Source organism: Rhinopithecus roxellana, chromosome 1 (genome assembly GCF_007565055.1).
Source record: "Rhinopithecus roxellana isolate Shanxi Qingling chromosome 1, ASM756505v1, whole genome shotgun sequence".
Classification (NCBI taxonomy): domain Eukaryota; kingdom Metazoa; phylum Chordata; class Mammalia; order Primates; family Cercopithecidae; genus Rhinopithecus; species Rhinopithecus roxellana.
Window position 1 is genome coordinate 42,320,349 of NC_044549.1, and position 25,592 is coordinate 42,345,940.

Consider the following 25,592-nt stretch of genomic DNA (forward strand, 5'->3'; position numbering starts at 1 on the left):
TTTTTTTTTTCAGTACAAAACTTGTGATGCAAAACACTGGTTTTTTTTTTTTTCAAGATCTAGTTATTAAATTTTAAATTTTATAATTGTAAAAATCAAAATATAAAGGAAAAAAATGAAAATTCTGCCACTAGCAAACTTTGTCCCTTCTCTGTCCCCCTCCCCCTCTTCATTTCCTCCCCTAGGAATTTTACTTTCCACTAGCAACTTGGTGAGAAATTTATTAAAACTCATTTTAAATTTTATTTATTTCTACTTAACTCTTTATGCTGCCAACTATAAATTATTCTATAATGATCAGTTCTGCCATACAAAGTACCTAGCACTGCTTTGTAATATATATATATGTTATATATATGTATATGTATATATAATATACATATACATATATATCTCATAATTAAACTCAAGATTTAAATTCATGATTAAAGTCAAGATTCTCCAGAACAAATTCATTCTCCTTACCCCAGTGGTAGGCTGCTTTTTCATTGCTATAAAGGAATACCTGAGATTGGGCAATTTATAAAGAAAAGAGGTTTAATTGGCTCACAGCTCTTCAGGCTGTACAGGAAGCATGGTGCCGACATTTGCTCAGCTTCTGGTGAGGCCTCAGGAAGCTTCCAATCATGGTGGAAGGCAAAGAGGGAACAGGCACATTACATGGCAAGAGGAAAAGCAAGAGAGAGAGGAGGGAGGTACCATATAATTTTAAACAAGCAGATCTTATGTGAACTAACAGAGAGAGAACTCAATAATCACCAAGGAGATGATGCTAAGCCATTCATAAGGGATCCATCCTCACGATCTAACACGTCCCATTAGGCCCTACCTCCAACATTGGAGATTACATTTCAACATTAGATTTGGAGGGGACAAACATCCAAACCATATCAACTTCCAAACTAGTTATTTTTAACACTCTTTCATTTCTGTTAGTAGAATATTAACAGAAATGTAATTAATAGCCATCATACTACCTAAATAGCCTCCATAACTTCAATTTTTTTCTTCTGATCATTTTACTCACTGCCTTCAAACTGGTCATATGCCAGTATTATTTTTATAATTGATTTTCACTTTTGGACCTACCCTGTCTACTCTGGAGTTGTCCCAGCCTTACTCCCTAAGTCAAACTTACTTTCCAGCATTCAATTTCTTTAAAGTCCACTTCTCCATTGAAGAACTAGTAAGTTAATTTATATAAATATGAAAATAGGTTAATGTGCTTTCTTATAGATATAATATGAAACTGGTTAATAGGCTTTGTCTGGAAATTATTTAATTGAAATTAGAATGATAGTATTTTTAATCCTAAGTCTAAACCTTGATGAAAAACTTTATTAAAGTATTGTTTAGTTAAGATCTTTTGATGTAAGATAGGTATATTTCAAATATACTTACGAAATTCACGCATTTTATCTCTTATAAACTGCAATAAGAACTAATACAATAATAGCATAGTTAAACATAATCATTACATTTGACTGAACAAGAATAACAAAGGCCTCATACAGAATAATCAACATATATACTCCCCATTTATAGGTTTCAATATTTAGCACCTTTTGGAGTTACCAATACCTATTATTCTATTTCATATGTTCATGTGTACCCATTGTTTAGCATCAACTTATAAGTGAGAACATGTAGTTTTTTACTTTCCGAGTCATTTTATTTAGGATAACAGCCTCCAGCTGCATTCACATTGCTGCAAAGTGCAATGATTTCATTATTTATTTATTTATTTTATTATACTTTAAGTTCTAGGGTACATGTACACCATGTGCAGGTTTGATACATAGGTATACACGTGCCAGTGTTGGTTTGCTGCACCCATCAATTCATCATTTACATTAGGTATTTCTCCTAATGCTATCCCTTCCCCAGATCCCCAACCCCTGACAGACCCCAGTGCGTGATGTTCCCCGTCCTGAGTTCAAGTGATCTCATTGTTCAGTTCTCACCTATGAGTGAGAACATGCAGTGTTTGATTTTCTGTCCTTGTGATAATTTGTTGAGAATTATGGTTTCCAGTTTCATCCATGTCCCTGCAAAGGACATGAACTCATCCGTTTTTATGGCTGCGAAGTATTCCATAGTGTATATGTGCCATATTTTCTTAATCCAGTCTATCACCGATGGACATTTGGGTTGGTTCCAGTTCTTTGCTATTGTGAATAGTGCTGCAATAAGCATACGTGTGCATGCATCTTTATAGTAGCATGATTTATAATCCTTTGAGTATATACCCAGTAGTGGGATGGCTGGGTCAAATGGTAATTCTAGTTCTAGGTCCTTGAGGAATCGCCACACTGTTTTCCATAATGGTTGAACTAGTTTACAGTCCCACCAACAGTGTAAAAGCGTTCCTATTTCTCCACATCCTCTGCAGCACCTGTTGTTTCCTGACGTTTTGATGATTGCCATTCTAACTAGTGTGAGATGGTATCTCATTGTGATTTTGATTTGCATTTCTCTGATGACCAGTGATGATGAGCATTTTTTCATATGTCTGCTGGCTGCATAGATGGCTTCTTTTGAGAAGTGTCTGTTCATATCCTTTGCCCACTTTTTGATGGGTTTGCTGGTTTTTTTAGTGTAAATTTTTTTGAGCTCTTTGTAGATTATGGATATTAGCCCTTTGACAGATCGGTAGATTGCAAAAATTTTCTCCCATTCTGTAGGTTTCCTGTTCATTCTGATGGTAGTTTATTTTGCTGTGCAAAGGCTCTTTAGTTTAATTAGATCCCATTTGTCAATTTTGGCTTTTGTTGCCATTGCTTTTGGTGTGTAGACATGAAGTCTTTGCCCATGCCTGTGACCTGAATGGTACTGCCTAGGTTTTCTTCTAGGGTTTTTATGGTTTTAAGTCTAACATTTAAATCTTTAATTGATCTTTAATTAATTTTTGTATAAGGTGTAAGGAAAGGATCCAGTTTCAGCTTTCTACATATGGCTAGCCAGTTTTCCCAGCACTATTTATTAAATAGGGAATCCTTTCCCCATTTCTTGTTTTTGTCAGGTTTGTCAAAGATCAGATGGTTATAGATGTGTGGTATTATTTCTGAGACCTCTGTTCTGTTCCACTGGTCTATATCTGTGTTTTGGTACCAGTTCCATGATGTTTTGGTTAGCTGTAGCCTTGTAGTATAGTTTGAAGTCAGGTAGCTTGATGCCTCCAGCTTTGTTCTTTTTGCTTAAGATTGTCTTGGCAATATGGGCTCTTTTTTGGTTCCATATGAACTCTAAAGTAGTTTTTTCCAATTCTGTGAAGAAAGTAATTGGTAGCTTGATGGGGATGGCATTGAATCTATGAATTGCCTTGGGCAGTATGGCCATATTCATGATATTGATTCTTCCTATCCACAAGCATGGAATATTCTTCCATTTGTTTGTGTCCTCTTTTATTTCCTTGAGCAGCGGTATGTAGTTCTCTTTGAAGAGGTCCTTCACATCCCTTGTAAGTTGGATTCCTAGGTATTTTATTCTCTTTGTAGCAATTGTGAATGGGAGTTCACTCATTATTGGGCTCTCTGTTTGTCTGTTAATGGTGTATAGGAATGCTTGTGAGTTTCGCACATTGATTTTGTGTCCTGAGACTTTGCTGAAGTTGCTTATCAGCTTAAGGAGATTTTGGGCTGAGACGACGGGGTTTTCTAAATATACAATCATGTCATCTGCAAACAGGGACAATTTGACTTCCTTTTTAACTAATTGAATACTCTTTATTTCTTTGTCCTGCCTGATTGTCCTGGCCAGAACTTCCAACACTATGTTGAATAGGACTGGTGAGAGAGGGCATCCTTATCTTGTCTCGGAAAGGGAATGCTTCCAGTTTTTATCCATTCAGCATGATATTGGCTGTGGGTTCGTCATAAATAGCTCTTATTATTTTGAGATACGTTCCATCAATACCTAGTTTATTGAGAGTTTTTTAGCATGAAAGGCTGTTGAATTTTGTCAAAGGCCTTTTCTGCGTCTATTGAGATAATCATGTGGTTTTTGTCATTGGTTGTGTTTATGTGATGGATTACATTTATTGATTTGTGTATGTTGAACCAGCCTTGCATCCCAGAGATGAAGCCGACTTGATCGTGTTGGATAAGGTTTTCAATGTGCTGCTGGATTTGGTTTGCCAGTATTTTATTGAGGATTTTCACATCCATGTTCATCAGTGATATTGGTCTAAAATTCTCTTTTTTTTGTTGTGTCTCTGTCAGGCTTTGTTATCAGGATGATGTGGGCATCATAAAATGAATTTGGGAGGATTCCCTCTTTTTCTATTGATTGGAATAGTTTCAGAAGGAATGGCACCAGCTTCTCTTTGTGCAGTCTAGTAGAATACAGCTGTGAGTCCATCTGATCCTGGACTTTTTTTGGTTGGTAGGCTATTAATTATTGCCTCAATTTCAGAGTGTTATTGGTCTATTCAGAGATTCAACTTCTTCCTGGTTTAGTCTTGGAAGGGTGTATGTGTCCAGGAATTTATCCATTTATTCAGGACTTTTTAGTTTATTTGTGTAGAGGTGTTTGTAGTATTCTTGGATGGTAGTTTGTATTTCTGTGGGATCCGTGGTGATACCCCTTTTATCGTTTTTTATTGCATCTATTTGATTCTTCTCTCTTTTCTTCTTTATTAGTTTTGCTAGCGGTCTATCAATTTTGTTGATCTTTTCAAAAAACCAGCTCCTGGATTCATTGATTTTTTGAAGGGTTTTTTGTGTCTCTATCTCTTTCTGTTCTGCTCTATTCTTAGTTATTATTTCTTGCCTTCTGCTAGCTTTTGAATTTGTTTGCTCTTGGTTCTCTAGTTCTTTTAATTGTGATGTTAGGGTGTCGATTTTAGATCTCTCCTGCTTTCTCTTGTGGGCATTTCGTGCTATATATTTCCCTCTACACACTGCTTTAAATGTGTCCCTGAGATTCTGGTACATTGTGTCTTTGTTCTCATTGGTTTCAAAGAATATCTTTATTTCTGCCTTCATTTCATTATTTACCCAGTAGTCATTCAGGAGCAAGTTGTTCAGTTTCCATGTAGTTGTGCGGTTTTGAGTGAGTTTCTTAATCTTGAGTTCTAATTTGATTGCACTGTGGTCAGACAGACAGTTTGTTGTGATTTGTGTTCTTTTACATTTACTGAGGAGTGCTTTACTTCCAATTATGTGGTCAATTTTGGAATAAGTTTGATGTGGTGCTGAGAAGAATGTATATTCTGTTGATTTGGGGTAAAAAGTTCTGTAGATGTCTATTAGGTCTGCTTGTTGCAGAGCTGAGTTCAATTCCTGGATATCCTTTTTAACCTTCTGTCTTGTTGGTCTGTCTAATATTGACATTGGGGTGTTAAAGTCTCCCATTATTATTGTGTGGCCATTTAAGTATCTTTGTAAGTCTCTAAGGACTTGCTTTATGAATCTGGGTGCTCCCGTATTGGGTGCATATATATTTAGGATAGTTAGCTCTTCTTGTTGAGTTGAACCGTTTACCATTATGTAATGGCCTTCTTTGTCTCTTTTGATCTTTGTTGGTATAAAGTCTGTTTTATCAGAGACTAGGATTGCAATCCCTGCTTTTTTTTGTTCTCCATTTGCTTGGTAGATCTTCTTCCTTCCCTTTACTTTGAGCCTATGTGCATCTTTGCATGTGAGATGGGTCTCCTGAATACAGTACACTGATGGGTCTTGACTCTTCATCCAGTTTGCCAGTCTGTGTCTTTTAATTGGGGCATTTAGCCCATTTACATTTAAGGTTAATATTGTTATGTGTGAATTTGATCCTGACATTATGTTAGCTGGTTATTTTGCCCATTAATTGATTCAGTTTCTTCATGGCATCAATGGTCTTTACAATTTGGCTTGCTTTTGCAGCGGCTGGTACCAGTTGTTTATTTCCATGTCCTTCTTTCAGGAACTCTTGTAAGGCAGGCCTGGTGGTGGCAAAATCTCTCAGTATTTGCTTGTCTGTAAAGCATTTTATTTCTCCTTCACTTATGAAGCTTAGTTTGGCTGGATATGAAATTCTGGGTTGAAAATTCTTTTCTTTAAGAATGTTGAACATTGGCCCCCACTCTCTTCTGGCTTGTAGGGTTTCTGTGGATAGATGCCCTGTTAGTCTGATGGGCTTCCCTTTGTGGGTAACTCGACCTTTCTCTCTGACTGCCTTTAACTTCTTTTCCTTCATTTCAACCTCAGTGAATCTGACAATTATGTGTCTCAGAGTTGCTCTTCTCAAGGAGTATCTTTGTAATGTTCTCTGTATTTCCTGAATTTGAATGTTGGAGTGCCTTACTAAGTTGGGGAAGTTCTCCTGGATAATATCCTGAAGAGTGTTTTCCAACTTTGTTCCATTCTCCCCATCACTTTCAGGTACACCAATCAAACTAGATTTGGTCTTTTCACATAGTCCCATATTTCATGGAGGCTTTGTTCGTTTCTTTTTACTCTTTTTTCTCTATCTTGTTTTGTCACTTTATTTCGTTAATTTGATCTTCAATCACTGATACCCTTTCTTCCACTTGATCGAATCAGCTATTGAAGCTTGTGCATGTGCCACCAAGTTCTCATGCCATGGTTTTAGCTCCGTCAGGTCATTTAAGGTCTTTGCTACACTGTTTATTCTAGTTAGCCATTCATCTACTCTTTTTTCAAGCTGTTTAGCTTCCTTGCAATGGGTTTGAACATCCTCCTTTCACTCGGAGAAATTTGTTATTACCAACCTTCTGAAGCTTACTTCTGTCAACTCATCAAAGTTATTCTCTGTCCAGCTTTGTTCTGTTGCTGGCGAGGAGTTGTGATCCTTTGGAAGAGAAGAGGCACTCTGATTTTTAGAATTTTCAGCTTTTCTGCTGTGGTTTCTCCTCATCTTTGTGGTTTTATCTACCTTTGGTCTTTGATGTTGGTGCCAAGAGGTGGGGTTTTGGTGTAGATGACCTTTTTGTTGATGTTGATGCTATTCCTATCTATTTGTTAGTTTTCCTTCTAACAGTCAGGTCCCTCAGCTGCAGGTCTGTTGGAGTTTGCTAGAGTTCCACTCCAGACCGTTTGCATGGGTATCACCAGTGGATGCTGCAGAACAGCAAATATTGCAGAACAGTAAATATTGCTGCCTGATCCTTCCTCTGGAAGCTTCGTCACAGAGGGGCAGCCACCTATATGAGGTGTCTGTCAGCCCCTACTGTGAGGTGCCTCCCAGTTAGGCTACACAGAGGTCAGGGACCCACTTGAGGAGGCAGTTTGTCTGTTCTCAGAGCTCGAATGCCGTACTGGGAGAACCACTGCTCTCTTCAGAGCTGTCAGACAGGGACATTTAAGTCTGCAGAAGTTGTCTGCCACCTTTTGTTCAGCTGTGCCCTGCCCACAGAGTTGGATTCTAGAGGCAGTAGGCCTTGTTGAGCTGCAGTGGGCTCCACCCAGTTTGAGCTTCCCAGCCACATTGTTTACCTACTCAAGCCTCAGCAATGGCAGACGCCCCTCCCCTAGCCAGGCTGCCACCTTGCAGATCAATCTCAGACTGCTGTGCTAGCAGTGAGCAAGGCTCCATGGGCATGGGACCCACCAAGCCAGGCACAGGAGAGAATCACCTTGTTTGCCAGTTGCTATGACCTTGGGAAAAGCATAGTATTTGGGCGGGATTGCCCTGTTTTTCCAGGTAGTCTGTAACGGCTTCCCTTGACTAGGAAAGGGAAATCCCCTGACCCCTTGTGCTTCCCAGATAAGGCGATGCCCTGCCCTGCTTCAACTCACCCTCCGTGGGCTGCACCCACTGTCCAACCAGTCCCAATGAAATGAACCAGTTACCTCAGTTGGAAATGCAGAAACCACCTATCTTCTGCGTTGATCACGCTGGGAGCTGCAGACCCAAGCTGTTCCTATTTGGCTGTCATGGAACACCCCCCAAGTCTTTACATTTTTTATATAGCAATTGAAAGGAATCCTTGGCATTTAGATCTTCTATTCCCCAGCTCCACCATTCTTTTCCAGCCTTATAGTCTTTGACCTTTCACTACATATCCTGGACCCTAGACAAACCAAACTCCTTGTCATTCACTTAATAAGCCCGGTGTGTTGTCATTCACTTTATAAGCCCAGTGTGTAGTCACTTAATAAGCCCAGTGTGTGTGTGTGTGTGTGTGTGTGTATATATATATATAATATATATATATATATAATATTTTTAATCCAATTGCCCATTGATGGACACTTAGGTTGATCCCATGAGTTTGCTATTATAAATAGTGCTGCAATAAACATACACGTGCTTGTGTCTTTTTGATACGATTATTTCTTTTCTTTTGTGTAAATACCAGGTAGTGGAATCACTTGATCAAAAGGTAGTTCTATTGTTAGTTCTTTGAGACATCTCCATATTGCTTTCCATAGAAGTTGTACTAATTTAATTCCCAGCAATACTGTATAAGTGTTCCCTTTTCTCTGCATCTTTGCCAATGTCTATTTTTTTATTTTTTATTAATAGCCATTCTGACTGGTGTAAGATGGTATCTTATTATGGTTTTTTCATTTCTCTGATGATTAATGATGTTGAGCATTTTTTTTTTTCATTTCTTGGCCATTTGTATGTGTTCTTTTGAAAAATGCCTGTTCATGTATTTTGCTCACTTTTTAATGGGGTTATTTGTGTTTTCCTTTTTGAATTGCTTGAGTTCCTTGTAGATTCTTGGTATTAGCCCTTTGTCAGATGCATTGTTGGCAAATATTTTTCCCATTCCTCAAGTTGTTTATTCACTCTGTTGTTTATTTCTTTTTCTGTACATAAGCTTTTCAGTTTAATTAAGTCCTATTTGTCTATTTTCAGTTTTGCTGCATTTGCTTTTGAGGTCTCAATCATGAATTCTTCCCCTAAGCTAGTGTCCACACAAGAGTTTTTGCTAGGTTTCCTTCTAACATTTTGATAGTTTCAGGTCTTACATTTAAGTCTGTAATTCACCTTGAGTTACTTTTTGTATATGTTGAGAGATATGGGTCCAGTTTTATTCTTCTGCATATGGCTTCACAATTTTTGCAGAACCATTTATTAAATAAGATGTTCTTTTCCCAGTGGGTGCTTTTGTTGACTTTCTCAAAGATCAGTTAGTTATCGGTATATAGTTTTATTTCTGGGTCTTCTATTCTCTTCCATTTATCTATCTATGTTTATACCAGTACTCTGCTGTTTTGGTTATTATAGTCTTGTAGTATAATTTGAAGTCAGGCAATGTGATACCACCAGCTTCATTCTTTTTGCTTAGGATTTCTTTGGCTATTCAGACTGTTTTGTTTCCATATGAATTTTAGTAATATTTTTTCAATTCTGTGAAGAATGCTGTTGGTAAATTGATAGGAATGGTGTTGAATCTGTAGATATGAATTTTAGTAGTATTTTTTCTAATTCTGTGAAGAATGCTGTTGGTAAATTGATAGGAATGGTGTTGAATCTGTAGATTGTTTTGGGCAGTATGGACATTTTAATGATATTGATTCTTCCAATCTATGAGTATGGGATGTTTTTTCATTTGTTTGTGTCATCTATGATTTCTTTCATTAGTGTTTTCTAAATTTTCCATGTAGAGATCTTTCACCTCCTTGATTAATGTATTCCTAGGTATTTCTTAATAGCTTTTATAAATGGGACTGAGTTCTTCTTTTGGTTCTTGGCTTGATCATTATTAGTGTATAAAAGTGGTACTGATTTTTATACATTGATTTTTATATACTGAAACTTTGCTGAGGTCATTTACCAAATCTAGGAGTCTTTTGAAAGAGTCTTTAGGGTTTTCTAGTTATAAGATCATATAATCAGTGAACAGCAATAATTTGACTTCCTTTTTTCCAATTTGAATGCCTTTTTTTTTTTTTTTTCTTTTGCCTGATTGCTCTGGTTAGGACTTCCAGTACCATGTTGCATAGGAGTGGTTAAAGTATATATCCTTGCCTTGTTCCAGTTTTTAGGGGGAATGCTTTCAACATTTCCCTGTTTAGTATGATGTTGACTATGGGTTTGTCATATATGACTTTTATTATTTTGAAGCATATTCTATGTCTAGTTTGTTGAGGGTGTTTTTTGTTTTTGTTTTTTTTTTTTTTTTTTTTTTTTTTTTTTTTTTTTTGATGGAGTCTCACTCTGTCACCCAGGCTGGAGTGCAGTGGCGCAATTTCAGCTCATTGGAAGCTCCGCCTCCTGGGTTCAGGTAATTCTCCTGCCTCAGCCTCCCAAGTAGCTGGGACTACAGGTGCCTGCAACCACGCCTAATTTTTTGTTTTTTTTTTTTTTTTTTTTTTTCTGAGATGGAGTCTCACTCTGTTGCCCAGGCTAGAGTGCAGCAGCGCAATCTCGGCTCACTGCAACCTCTGCCTCCTGGGTTCACACCACTCTCCTGCCTCAGCCTCCCAAGTAGCTGGGACTACAGGAGCCCACCACGACGCCCAGCTAATTTTTTTGTATTTTTAGTAGAGACAGTGTTTCACCATGCTAGCCAGGATGGTCTCAATCTCCTGACCTCATGATCTGCCCGCCTTGGCCTCCCAAAGTGCTGGGATCACAGGCATGAGCCACTGCACCTGGCCAGTTTTTTGTATGTTTTAGTAGAGACGGGGTTTCACCATGTTAGCAGGATGGTCTCGATCTCCTGACCTTGTGATCCACCCGCCTCGGTCTCCCAAAGTGCTATAGGATTACAGGCTGTTGAGGGTTTTAAAGGATTTTTAGATTTTTAAAATTCACTGAAGAAAAATGAAATTCCCTTCAGGCACTATCAAAAACAAAACTTCACTTACCCTTTTGTCATTTGTTATTGGCATGAATTCAGACTTTTGCCAGAATAGGGCCCCTTCTTATATAGACAGATGAAAAAAATCTATTATCATTCTTTGTGAACATTCAATGAACTAGATATAGAGTTCTTTTCTTAATAGAACAGAAATAGTAAGTAACCCTTTAGATGTGTGACTGGCAAACATTGAAAGATGGTCAATTATACACATCCTTACTTGGGCTGTAGTTTTGAAGTATTTGCCATTTTATATCTTTTTTTCAGGCTAAACCAAACCCAAAACTAAACCAAACTCTTCTATTTCATATAAGAAAAGTCTGAAACAGAAGAAATAATCTTGGACTGTGGAAATATAAATTCAAAATGAAAATTTTTTCAAATAGGAAATGAAAAATTATGACTTTTAATTAAGACTGATTTTTCCAAAAGCAGTCTTACAAATGAGTATGATATATACATTAAATTGTTTCTGCTAAACCTTCAGTCATTAATAAAATATTCTTGCATTTTCTCCATACGTATGGTCAGGAAAAGTCTAAAGAAAAAAGTATCAGAATTATTTACTTTGCAGTTTGTTCTTATTTCTTGGGAGGCCAAAGCAAAGCAAAACAAAAACAAAAATATGTAATTATTAGGTTCAGAAAGCCATGGGTTTAGATTACAGCTCTGCCCATTTCGCTTTGGTGATTTGGAACAGTTACTTAACTTCTGTGAGCTGTAGCATCATAAAAAATCCAAGACAGCTTCACCTAAGTTTTTGTTGGGAGGACTTCATGAGATCATTTATGTAAAACATTAGCACATAAAGCATACTCAACAAGTGTTAGTCCTACTTCACTTCTTTTTCTAAAATTTTATTCTGATATGAACATTTAACATGAGATCTACCCTTGTGACAGACTTTTATGTATATAATACAGTATTATTAGTGACTAGGTACAATGTTGTATAGCAAATCTCTAGAACTCATTCAGCTTTCATGACTGAAATTTTCCACTATGTTATTAGCAACTCCCCACTTTCCCTTTGCAGCACCTGGTAATTATCATCTTATTCTTTGATTCTATGAGTTTGACTATTTTAGATGCCTTATATAAGTGAAATCATGCAGTAATTGTGTTTCTGCTACTGGCTTGTTTCACTTAATATCCTCAAATTTCATCTATGTTGTTGCATACTGCATAATTTTCTTTTCTTTTAAGGCTGAATAATCCACTGTATGTATATACCAATTTTTTTTACCCATCCATTTGTTGACAGACATTTAGGTTATTCCCACATCTTTGCTATTGTGAATAATGTTGCAATGAACATAGGAGTATGTATCTCTTCAACATCCTGTTCCTGGGATACATACCCAGAACTGGGTTGCTGGATCATATGATAGTCCTATTTTTCAATTTTTGAGGAACTTCCATACTTTTTTCCATAGCAGTTGCACCATTTTGCATTCCTGGCAACAGCATACAAGGGTTGCAGTTTCTCCACATCCTGCCAACACTTGTTTTTGTGTTTGTTTGTTGATAATGGCACTCTTAACAGATATGAGGTCATGGTTTTGATTGGTATTACCCTAATGATTAGTGACAGTGAAGATCATTACATATACTTGTTGGCCATTTGCATATCTTCTTTGGAGAAATGTTTATTCAAGTCCTTAGCCCATTTTTTAACAAAAATAAGTGTTAATTTTTCGAAAACTAAATTTAATTAAAATTAAACAAAATTGATAAACTCTTAGCTAGACTAAGAAAAAAGAGAGAAGACTAAAATAAAATCAGAAATGAAAATGGAGACATTACAACTGATACTACAGAAATAGAAAGGATCATAAGAGACCATTATGAACAATTATATGCCAACAAACTGGATACCTTAGAATAAATTTATACATTCCTAGAAATATACAACTTACGAAGACTGAATCATGAAGAAATAGAAAGTCTGAACAGAACCACAACTACTTGGGAAATTCAGTCAGTAATCAGAAACCTCCTAACTAGGTAAAGCCCATTTCTCTTTTTTAAGGAATGTTTTCACTTTAATTATTTTGGTTGTCCTGACAACAAATTCTTATTAATGATATGGAAATTTGAAGTGCATTAAATCATTGAAATTACAAACCTAGAGATTTATCTATTCTATTACCTATCACTTTTGTCTGCATCAAAATCACTTGAAGGATTCATTACAACACAGATTACTAGGCCCCATCCCCAAAGTTTCTGATTCGTTAGGTCTGAGGTAGGGTCCAAGAATTTGCATTTTTAGCAAGTTCCCAGATGTGCTGAGTCTACAAATGAAACCTTAGTTGCCCCTTTTGTCTACTGATGCACAGGGTTCTGCTCCCAGAAGGCTCTCTGCTCTGAAAAAGTCTTAAAATTCTTAACAATTTTATCTTTTGATGTATGCTTTGTAAGGGAAGACCAATGAGACAATAGAACATGCACCAGGGGCTTGAAGCATCTGCTTATGCACAGTCTACCTCCCACCTACCTCTCACCTAGGCGATGACTTAGTTTGTGGGGAGAGAGGCATTCCATTTTCACTTTCCACTTCTGTTGGGGCCTGGAGTATACACAGAGGTGGTCAGGGTCAGGCACATGCCTGGTGACATTCTGGGGAACAGAGGCAGCCATCCTTATCCTGAGTTGGTGGCACTTCGTGACTCTAGCATGTGGTCAGCCAACCAGAGGCCATGTCTTAGATTGAGACTCTTAATCAGTCCTGTTCAAGTAGCTAGCACTTCCTAGCAAACAGTTTTAAAGACTTTCTGGGAGTCACCCTTCTTCTATGGTTTGAGGTGGCAGGATGGGATCTTATTGCTGTCAAGAGGAGAAACTTGGCAGCCATCAGACTCAAATGTGCTTAAATAACTGAAGTCATGTAGTGAGACCCTCAGATACCTGTGAAAATCTGCAGTCATCTTGCAAGTATTCTCAAGCTCAAAGAGGTATCCCCATACCTAAGAATGTGCTTCCTCAGATCTGGTCTGGACTTGAAGTACTCTGTCTTCCTCCTTCCAACTTTCCTAAGACTGACTGGTTTGTCTCTTCTGGCCAACTCCATGTGGATAATTATTTCATAGCTCTGGAGACTGTCTATTGTATTTTTGCTACAGTTCAAAATAGAGGCTAAATGTTCTTAATAATTTATTATTAACATGATTTTTTATTATTCATCTTTGTAATATTCTTTATAAGAACATTTAGCCTCTATTTTGAACTGTAGCAAAAATACAATAGATAGTCTCCAGAGCTATGAAATAATTATCCACATGGAGTTGGCCAGAAAAAATCATGTTAATAATTTCAAATTTTTGGCCGGGCACGGTGGCTCAAGCCTGTAATCCCAGCACTTTGGGAGGCCGAGACGGGCGGATCACGAGGTCAGGAGATCGAGACCATCCTGGCTAACATGGTGAAACCCTGTCTCTACTAAAAATACAAAAAAAAAACTAGCCGGGCGACGTAGCAGGCACCTGTAGTCCCAGCTACTCGGGAGGCTGAGGCAGGAGAATGGCGGGAACCCGGGAGGCGGAGCTTGCAGTGAGCTGAGATCGCGCCACTGCACTCCAGCCTGGGTGGCAGAGCAAAACTCCGTCTCAAAAGAATAATAATAATAATAATAATTTCAAATTTTAACTTTCCTTTACATAGAAAATAAATAGCAAATATAAAAACACTAAAGAGATAGACTACAGAAGAAAGAAAAAAGCTTTATAATTTACTACCTTCAATGGTACCTCTTCTCCCAATTTTTGAACAAAAAAGCCCCCATAATTTGTGGGCCTAGTGCATTTTCATTTTGCGCTAGGCCTACAAATTGTGTAGCTGATCCTGAGTATATAATATAAAATAGGAGTTTTAAAATCCATAACTAAGAGTGAACTGGAGTAGTCAGGAAGTTAATAAATGTTTATTGAGCACATGACATGTCCAGATACTATAATAAGCACTGAAGATAAAGTAATGACGAAGTCATACAAAGTTTCTGTCCTCAAAGAGCGGACATTCTAGATAGGAATTGAGAAGTTCCATGGAATTTGAGAGACAATTAAAGTTTAAACAATGTGTATAAGGGAAAAGGAAAGAAAATATAGATCTCAGACTCCTTAAGACTCCAACTTTAATATAATTATTCAGCCTCACTGGAACCTTAATCTATTGATCCTTCCATTTTCATTGTCATTCACCCCCTTCATGTTCCCACTTTCTAACTTAAATTTCACAGCCAAGCTCTGTAATGCCTTTCTTTCATGCATTTTCAACTCTCTTGCCTCCTTTGTGCTTTGTTTGCTTTGTCATGCTTATTCAGCTTGATCTCAAACCTGGTTAAATTCAACTCTACCTATCCTATTTCTAGGCCCATGTAGCCGAGTATGGCTAGAGAAAAATATATAACCACACTAAATTGTCTCATTTTATCATAAATCATCACTAACTTCAAGTGGGCTCTTACGCTGCTAGGTAATCATACTATATTTTCCTAGTCCTTGCCCCTGCACTCCTAGACAACAATTGCATATTTTCTTGTTTATCCTTTTGGTTGTTTGCATGTGTGTGTGTGTGTATCTGTGTTTTGTTTTGTTTTGGTATAGATGCGGTCTCACTCTGTCACCCAGGCTGGAGTGCAGTGGTGCAATCACAGCTCACTGTCACCCTGAACTACTAGGCTCAAGCGATCCTCCCGTCTCAGCCATCTGAGTAGCTGGGACTACAGGCATGCCATCATGCCTGGCTAACAATTACGTATTTTCTCTAGTCTCTTCAAATCTCCAAAACTTACTTTTCTATCTTCAATCTCAGCAATCACCAAGTGTCCTCTTTTATTGAGAAAATTGAAACAATCAGATAAAAACTTCAACAGCTATAATCACATCTACCAACCTTATCTGCTTGTATCTCCATGGCCTGCATATTCTCTCGTTACAATTACTAAACTAAGCTTCTAACTAAGTGATTCATTTAACAGAATCATTCTATCTCCTGGCATATCCTAAAGGGAATCAAGGTTGGAAGCAGGGGCCGGGCACGGTGGCTCAAGCCTGTAATCCCAGCACTTTGGGAGGCCGAGACGGGTGGATCACGAGGTCAGGAGATCGAGACCATCCTTGGCTAACATGGTGAAACCCCGTCTCTACTAAAAAATACAAAAAGAAACTAGCCGGGCGAGGTGGCGGGCGCCTGTAGTCCTGGCTACTCGGGAGGCTGAGGCAGGAGAATGGCGTAAACCCAGGAGACGGAGCTTGCAGTGAGCTGAGATCTGGCCACTGCACTCCAGCCTGGGTGACAGAGCAAGACTCCGTCTCAGAAAAAAAAAAAAAAGGTTGGAAGCAGGGAGAGCAGTGAAGAGGTTAATATTAATAGTCTGGATGAAAAATGGATAGAGGCTTGCTTGAACTAGGTGGTAGTTATTCACTATACTCCACTTATACTCTAGACTCTGCTTATACACTAGACTCTACTTATATGCTAGACTCTACCCGCTTTCACCTACTTAAGAAAGTCAATCTGGCAACTTTTCCTTTGTTTCCTTTATAATAAATGTTTTTCTTTCTACTGAATTGTTGTATAAATATATTGTTATATCTTCCATTAAAAAAGAGAAACAATAGATTCTAGGTGGTTTTAGTCATGGGCAATATAGTAGTGAATAAAACAGACAAAAGTCCTTGCCTTCATAAAACTTACTTTCTATGGTAGAGATAGATAATATGTATGATAAATAAGTAATTATATGGAATAGTAGATACTAATAAGTACTAAGGAAAAAAATAGAGCAGAAAAGGAGATAGGAATTCTTGGTCATTTCTCAGGCAACATCTTATTTGACATATCAGCAACGTATTACACAGGCTACCATTCCTACCTTAAAACACTTCAAATTCTAGAGTGCTATTTTCACCTGATTTTCTTCCTACCTTTTGGCTCTTCCTTCTCAATCTTCTTTGCTTGTTCCTCTTCCATTTCAGTGGACTTAAACCAGAATGCCCCAAGACTGATTCTTTGAAACTTTTCTCTTTATATTGAAGCACTAGATGAGTTCAGACAGCTTCATGCCCTTAAATGTCATTTATAATCTGATGGATTATACATTTATATTTATAGTCTGGACCTCTCCCCAAATTCCTAACATATATGCAGTTATTTGATATCCATTTGGATGTTTAGTAAGTATCTCAAACTTAACATGTTCAAACCTGAGCTCTTGGTATTCCTCTCATTCCTCCCACACTTTTCTACATCTATTAATGACAACTCCATTCTTCCAGTTTCTCGGGTCAAAAACATTAGTTGACCCCCATATTTCTTTCATACCCTAAATCCAATTTGTTAACAAATCCTGCTGGCACAACCTTTACAATATACTCAGATTCTGACATTGCTCACCATCTCTACTATTACCACACAGTTCAACCAAGCCTCTATCCATTTTTTACCCAGACCATTACACCAACCTCTTCACTGCTCTCCCTGCTTCCAGCCTTGGTTCCCTTTAGGATATGTCCAGGAGGTAGGGTGATTCTGTTACATGAAAGTTAGATTACATCACTTCCATTCTCAAAATCCTTCCATCTCATGCTAAGTAAAAGTCTAGCTCTTTACCATATCCTAAAAGAACCAACATGATCTGGCTCTACTTTATCTCTCTGATGTTACCTCCTATAAATCTTCTTGGCATTCTAGAAAGTCAAGATCTATAAAGAAGCTGAGATTTTATTCTACTTGTAAGCTAGTAAAGTTAGGTTGCCAGTTTCAATGCTGATAGAAGACATGAAACTCCTGGCTCAGAGACAAAGGATAATTAATTATTCACAACAGTCACAGAATATCAGTATTTCGTGCTGGTTTCCTGAACCCTAATTCCCACAGGATGATGAAAAGACTTCCCTTCTTTATTAGTTTGTTCAGGTTGCCATAATGAAATATCACAGACTCAGTGGCTTAAACAATAGCAATTTATTTTCTCACAGTTTTGGAGACTGAAACTCTAAGTTCAAGGTGCCAGCAGGGTAGATGTCTAGTGAGGTCTCTTCCTTTGGGTTGCAGATGGCTGTCTTCTTGTTGTGTGCTCACATGGCCTTTCCTTTGTGTACACATAGGGAGGGGGAGAGAGAGAGAGAGCATGTACTCTGGTATCTCTTTTTAAAAGGACACTAATTCTATCAGATTAGAGCCATACCCTGATGATCTCATTTAATCTTAATTATTTCCTTAAAGGCTCCATCTTCAAATAGATCCATAGTGGGGGCTGGGGCTTTAACGTGTGATTTTTCTTATAAGAGGTTGGCAGGGGATGCAAACATTCAGTCTATAACACCATTTAAAATTTATCTACCTTTTTTCAAGAATTCCTATATTCTTTTCTGCTTTTTTTCCTTAGTACTTATTACTATGTAATATCCCATATGATTACTTATTTATCAGACATACTATCTATCTCTACCACAGAAAGTAAGTTTTATGAAGGCAGAGACTTTTGTCTGTTTTATTCACTACTATATTGCCTTTAACTAAAATAGAGCCTAGAGCACATAGAATGTCCTTGATACTATATGTATTGATTGAATGAAGGTTGTAGTGGGCAAGGCTGGTTATTTGGGAAAGCTGGAGTAAAGTACACTCCTAGCCAGTGAGATCTTCTTTAAGAGGAAAGTCCTAATTAATTAATTGTGTGGTCAGTTACTTATGGTAGATTTAATTAAGATCTTATTATTGAAGCCTGTAAGTTTAAGCATACATTGTAAGTGTATTTCTGAAGTAGTAGCTGCTTATAATTTAGATTTACTTGAGTTTTTTCCAGTTAGAAAAGTTTAAAGGAAGAATCTTGAAAGATTAATAATACCTTGTTTGGAAAACTTAAACCCTGTATAAACCTAATGAACAGAATATAATCAAAGCATTTATGACTAAAAATTAAGAAACAAAGCAGCTGTTTTGGCAAAGGCAGCTTATTGAGAAATTCATTTTGATGCTGACAGATTGTATGCAATAAGTAAAATGGCTTTCGAAATGTGGATTTCTTGTCTTTTTAACCTACTGTCAGCCATCTCTAAATCAAGGATGCAAAGATATACTTAGAAAAGTCTTTCTATGGCAGGTAGTTATAAAAATGTGGTTTTACTGAATAGCAGGATCAATCCTAGGTTAATTTTAATTAAATAATTCTTCCTAGCTTTTGGCATTTTTCCTTCATGAGAGACTAGGAGAGATGTTCTTTTATCCCTTAACCCTTAAACTGCAGCACCTAAACCTCTACTCCCCTAGCCTCTGCAGTTGCCTGTATGTACATTTATAGATTTCTTAAAGTGTATTTAAAAACACAACTAAGATATTAGATCATCCCAATATACTCTTTTCAATTTTATAAATTTTAAGGACTTTGTAAGTGCTTTCTAAATGAATATATTTTTATCTGTCACCCTTCCCTTTTCAAGTCTCTGTCACATGTACACCCTTGAGGCATATCAGTCTAAGCTGACATACTTACTTTCTCTGCATGATGTAAAAGGACAAAGGAAAGAAAGGGCTAATAGGGTACTGCTTAGGGAAGACTCTGGAAATATCCAAAGATCATTAGAGCCCAAACTACCTCCTAAGCTTATAGTATATTTTCCTCCAAGACTGATGCAAATCACCTACAGGCAATAATCTGGCATACATTGTCAACCTTGGAGAATCCAGGTGAGTAAAACTTCTTTCTGTGTAAAGATGCAAAAGCCTACCTAAGAGCTGAAAGTAATTGTTTTGTCTTTTTCATACAATTAAAATTGCCACCATGAATTCTAGATATTGAAATTTCTTCTTAAGTGTTTGATTTTGAAGAAAAATCAAGCATTTTCTAGCAAACTGGTTTATGAAATAAGAAAATGGTATAAGATGGTGTGATTATTTTTTCAGTTGAAGTTATTTCAATAAATAAAATATGTACATTTTTTAAATTTTCTTTTTTATAAAAAGACTTTAAGGGGGATTATATAATATAATGAAAGAATCCTGGGGTAGGAATCAGAAAAATCTGAGTTCTAAACTAGGCTCTGACCTAACTTGCTATGTGACCTGGCCCAACTTTCATAATCTTTCTGGGTCTGTTTTTTTTTTCTTTTTTAATATAATGAGAGGGTTTGACCAGTTGATGTCTTAAACTCCTTTTAGATCTAACATTCTATGAATCCAACTTATTATAACAAATGAACTCACAAATCTACAAATTCATATACATTAGGGCAATAGTATGACTCTATAGGTATAAATTATCACACTGTAAAACTTTAATTCCCTATAAACGCTCTAGAATGAATTTGACATGTCAGTGATGTCCAATTATTTTTATAGGTACATTCCTCTCATTGAAAGGAGCTGTGCTAACATTCTCTTGTATGGACCGAACGGGTGGATTAATGCAACCGCCATATGAAGTTTGGAGGGATCCAAACAACATAGATGAAAATGAAAAATATTGGAGAAGGAAAGTGGTAATGAACTCATCTTCTGCATCCCAAGAAATAGGAGATCATCAGTATGCAATAATCTGCTCAGAAAAACAAGCCAAAGTCTTCTCACTGCCTTCTCAGACTTGCCTTTATGTTCATAACATCACGGAGACATCTTTTATACTGCAAGCAAATGTGGTGGTCATGTGTAACAGTGCCTGCTTGGCATGCTTTTGTGCTAATGGACATATCATGATAATGAGGTACTTGCCTTCTTATAAATTATCTGGTAATCACAACACCAGCAAGGTACACTTCTAAAAAATATATGTGTTATGTGCAAGATGTTATCAAGAAGCAACCTGAGATCATTGTTTCATTATGTTTCTAGACGTTTTATTGTTCAACAATTTGATGAGCGTTTGGGGTTTTTCTGTTTTGTTTTGGTTCTTCTTTTTTGCTAAAAATGCTTGGCATTGTGAGTGAAATATATTTTTAATTGCTATCAAGGAATCTAAGAAAAGAATGATTTTTCAATCATTCAACAAATGTTTATTGAGCATATCTCCCAGATGCTATGCCAAGCACTGGAAATAAAAGATGAATAAGCTAAGTGGAAAAGAAGTTAACTTTTACTTTTCCTGTGTTTCATACTTCACCCAAGAAATTTACATACAGAATTTCATTTGATCCTTAGAACTTCTCTAGAACATAGGAAAATAAAGTATTATTTGCATCCTGCATTTTACATGTGTTAATAAATTAAAGTTACACAATTTGCCTGAGGTTGCAAGTCTAGGAAAAGTGAGGCCAGTCTGACAACTAAAAGTTATCAGACACTTTTATAATAAAATATTGGCCAAGAGATTTCATTCTACTGTAGTGAAATGAAAATTTATGAGACACAAAAATAATTATCATAAAATAAGCTCATAAACATATACTATATAGAAGTCATTGTCATTCTTTTTATTATCTCACTTATTTCCAAAAATCATTGAGACGAGCATTGTGCTAGGCCTGTGAAGGATATAAAAATTAGTAAAACATGGTCCTAACCCTTAAGAAATTCACTGTCTGGAGAGATAAGATAGATACACAGACATTATAACAAAAAGAAAATGTAAATTCTAACAGAGGAAATATAGGATTGAATTTTCTAGCTACAAACTAAGTTCCCAGAGTTCAAAGTCACAGCATAGTTGAACATGTATTATAAAAAAAGAGTTGTTGGGAGGACAGTAACATGGAGAGAGAGTTTGAAGCAAATTGTTGAGGACTTTGAATGTCAGGCTGAGTTTGAGATTAATCAATTAATAGGAAATGGGTTTTTAAGCAGGTAATTAACCTTCTCTAGCCATGTGTTGGACATACACAGGGAGAAGTTGAGATAGCCTTTTGAACTGAAGTGGTCTCTATATTGAAGGCAAGGAGGAAACAAGTGTAAGGGAAACTTACTGAATGCAAAGCTGATTTGTTGTGAACAGTAATGGAGGTTATTAAATCTCGAGGTTAGAAGAGAGTTTAAAGGTTAAAAATTTTTTTGAACTTAGATAACGGTTATGTTATTAGCATATGGGAAAGTCAGAAGGATTTGAAAAAGCTGATAAAGAGAAATTTAATAATAAATTGAGAATAAATATTTGAAATGTGAGGTGTTATAAGCCATCCAGCAGAGGTTTGGCAATAAATTTAAGATTTGCACTCTTAGAAAAATATATGTGGAAGATCCAGCTTTGGAAGTCATCTATATAAATGCATCAGTAAAAGTTATGTCAGCAAATGAGATAATAAAAAAAGATAGCATAAAAAGAAACAAGAAATTGACTGAGCTAAGGATAGAAACTTGGGGGTATTCTACGTTTACTTACGCAGTGAAAGAAAGAAGAAGATGCAGCAAAGGAGATTGAGAAGAAGTCATTAGAAAGAGAGGAAACGGACCAGAATTGTATAACTTCATTAAATAAAAAGAGAAGAATATTAAAACAAAAGAGGTGGTCAAGAGGTAGTAAAATATAGCAGAGAGGTCAAAGAATTTGGGTACAAGAAAAAAACAATAGATCTCACAACTGGTGGAATATTAATGATCTTTGAGAAAGCAAATCTTAGCAGCATGCTGGAAACAAAAGGTAATTTTCAAGGAGACAAGAATAGAGGCAGTGGTGTAGATCAGGATTTGGCAAATGAATATCCAAAACAAAATCTACCTCCATTCCCCTATCTGATTTTGTACAGCCTGCAAGCATTAAGAATGGTTTTTACATACCTAATGGTTGAAAAAACTCAAAGAAGAATATTTCATGATATGTGAAAATTATACTAATTTTAAATGTCAATGCCCATAAATAAAGGTTTTGGAACACAGCCACACCCATGTTTCTGTATATTGACTATGGCTGCTTTTGCACTACAGGGCAGAGTCGAGTAGTTGCAACAGAGACTATATGGCCTAGAGAGCCTAAAATATTTACTATCATAAATATTTATGGGCCCTTTTTCCCTAGTATTGATTATTCTTTCAGGAAATTTTGTGGTTAAAAGAGAGATGAGTCAGGAAAGTCATTTAAGAATGAAACTAGCTTTTGAGAGTTTTTTTTTTTTTTTAATACGGAAAATATGAGATTTGTAAGCCAAGGGAAAGTAGTGAAGGAGAAAATTTTGAATAGAGATAATCATTTTATGGTCTGTTCATTCTCTCATATATTTCTGATTCTTTTCAATCTAGTTCCCCCTTTCTCAAATTGTTTTTAGAAATTTCTGATAAGGTCATTTCAATCTTGTTTGAAAATGATTTAACTCCCAGACATGACTCAGATTTTGGGGAAAAAAAAGGTATATTTGTGTATGTGTATAAGTGGGTGTATGTCTCACACACATACATTGAGTCATTGATAAATGGTATCTGTCTTCCTCTGTCCTTTATAAAAGATGCTTGACATGATAATGGCTACTTTGATATTGTGTCATAGTAGAAATTCTTCATGTGTTCCTGAGGATCCTCAAAACTCACTGAAAAGGAAATAATTTTGATATGATTTTAATAATACATATACATAAAGTGTAGCTAGGAAACAGTGGTGTGTACTCTGCTGTATGGTTTAAAGAAATGAATCCTACAAATTAGCATGCACCTGGACTCATTCATTTTCCCATACTGAGTATATTCCCAGGATCTTTTCAGACCCTATCAGAAGGTAACTCTCCTGAGCCCAGTCTTCTCAAGTCCTAGTTTTCTGACAGATATCAGGTAGCCAGCCAATGGTTACTTAGATCCTAAGTACCCAGACCCAGAAAAGCAAGTTTGAGAGTAGAGAGGAGAAATAGAAGAAGCTTATTTTTGTATGAATTCTCAAACTTGGCTGTAAGAGACACTTTTTGTGAGACCCACCTTGTTACCTGATGCTATTTCTTTATTAAAGTATCCTGCATAGAAGAAAGTCTTTTTTCTTCTGTTATAAGAGCAATTGTTTCCTAGAAGTTAGCAACTGACTTGCTCTTTCTCTTTCCCTACCTGAAGTGACTACAACTCTTTAATTTTCTTTTCTTGGCTTACTTATTATTATACAATATGGAGAATGTAGCACATCAGAAAAGTCGGTTGGAACTTCTTCCTCAACTCCACCCTTTAATTTGACTGAATCTATCATGGAAATCTGTTTAACTGGGATTGGTTTGGACTCATATCTTAAAGAGCTTAGTTACTAGAAATGCTATAACAGATCATCTTTTAATATATTCTTAAGATACTAGGTAATTCGTTCATCAATGAAGCTTTTGAATCCAGTGTGTCATTTACATTTACAGCACATCTCAATTCAGACAAGCCATGTATCAACTGCTCAATAGCTACATGTGGTTACTGGCTACCATATTGGAAAGCACAGTACTTATTCCAATAGCACAGATTTCAGGTCCCATTTTACATAGTAAATTTCCAGGTCTCAAAGTAGAGTTACAAACCACTTTGATAAAGGAAATCAGTATTTTTTTTCAAGGTGCTGGTTTTACGATCTGGGATAATTTAAAATCACTGTGCACACTTAGAATCAGTACAACAGTTTCAAAATTTATTTAATTACAAGTTTACCTTTTCCTTTGTGGCATTAAAGTTCAGATTAAAAGGCAGTGAGACTGGTTTTCGTCAGTGATTTGTAAAACTGGCTCGAAAAACAGTATCCAAAAGGACATTCTGATGAATATTTTAGCAAAATTATCAGCTACATTAGGATAAGCATATAGCCATGGGGTAAGACAATTCAGATGTGTGGTATTCATTTGGATGTGCAAATTCTGATCTATTATTTATAACTTATTCTCATTCCCTTACAGTCTTGGCCATATTTACTTATTAGTCATGCCTCCAGTGCAGTTGCCCTAAGTTATGGGTAATTTTCATTTCCTGTGTATAGAGTGAGTAAAGGAATGGGGAGCAAAGCCACTTCATTTCCAGGCACAATGAACTGGACCCACACCACATCACTGTCAGTTTTGCCTTAAAGAAAGATAATCGACCAAGTATGCAGTCAGACACTTTCTAGCTGTGGTGTTTCTGACATAACCAAATGCTGTAAGTCATTGTAGGAACATGTGAAGTGCTACAAAAAGTGCCCCGGAAATTGCTGGCCACTGCATTTAATCCATCAAGAACATTTGCTAAGCATCTATGTGAAACTGTGCCTGTGATTTTTTTTTCATGTATATGATTTTATGTGAAAGTCTAGATTATTGGATCTTAAGACCTATGTCCAGGAGTCAGCATAAGGATGCGGAACTCTCCTTCTGGCTGTGCCTGTGACTCCAGAGTCCTGTCTTACTGTGACTTAAAGTTTGATGGAGAGAAAGCTGTAGGATCCATAATTTCTGCCAGGAAACCAGGGTCTTTCTGTTCCTAACCCGAGAATGGGCACCCAGTGTTCTGAGAACACTCTCTGGGCTAACATGGTCCCCACACAGAGCTGAGAAAGAAAGTGTTCCCCCTCCTGGGAAGCACATGTAGAAGTTAAGAGCCTGAATCTCTTCTAAACCAGTAACTGACCTCTAGGCACCCACCATACTACTGCTACATTCAGGGCAGAAGACACTACTCTTTGTAATCCAGCCACCACCAAAAAGGGAACAAAAGGAAGGAAGGAAGGTTAAGCCATTGGATAATACTGAATCTGTTTCCCTAAGTGACTTAATCTTAGAGCAAGCATAACATCCAGGTTAATTTTTGTAAGATATCTCCTTTTATTATCACCCTCATCATAGTTTCTGATTATCTCTTAAAGTAAGTGGTTTATTGACATTAGTATTTCTGATAATAGTTTACAAACTACAATAAACAAATTTATAAACATTACTATTTCTGATGAAAATAAAGTTGCTTCTCCCTCCAAAAAAAAAAAAAAAAAA

At 36.7% G+C, this 25,592-nt stretch overlaps 2 protein-coding genes across 5 annotated transcripts in view; one reads left to right on the forward strand and one right to left on the reverse strand.

Annotated features, from left to right (window-relative positions):
* The window catches only part of STXBP5L (syntaxin binding protein 5 like), a 468,757-nt gene that overhangs the window by 430,785 nt on the left and 12,380 nt on the right, over positions 1–25,592 (forward strand). For all 4 annotated transcript variants that reach the window (XM_030941686.1, XM_030941695.1, XM_030941689.1 and 1 more), the window contains one exon: positions 20,101–20,461. In XM_030941686.1, the coding sequence (XP_030797546.1) occupies positions 20,101–20,461 (361 nt within the window). The remainder of the gene's footprint in view (positions 1–20,100; positions 20,462–25,592) is intronic.
* The window catches only part of POLQ (DNA polymerase theta), a 141,161-nt gene continuing 133,306 nt past the window's right edge, over positions 17,738–25,592 (reverse strand). Inside the window, exon 29 of the mRNA XM_030941682.1 lies at positions 17,738–17,851. Within this exon, the coding sequence (XP_030797542.1) occupies positions 17,786–17,851 (66 nt within the window). The 3' untranslated portion in view covers positions 17,738–17,785. The remainder of the gene's footprint in view (positions 17,852–25,592) is intronic.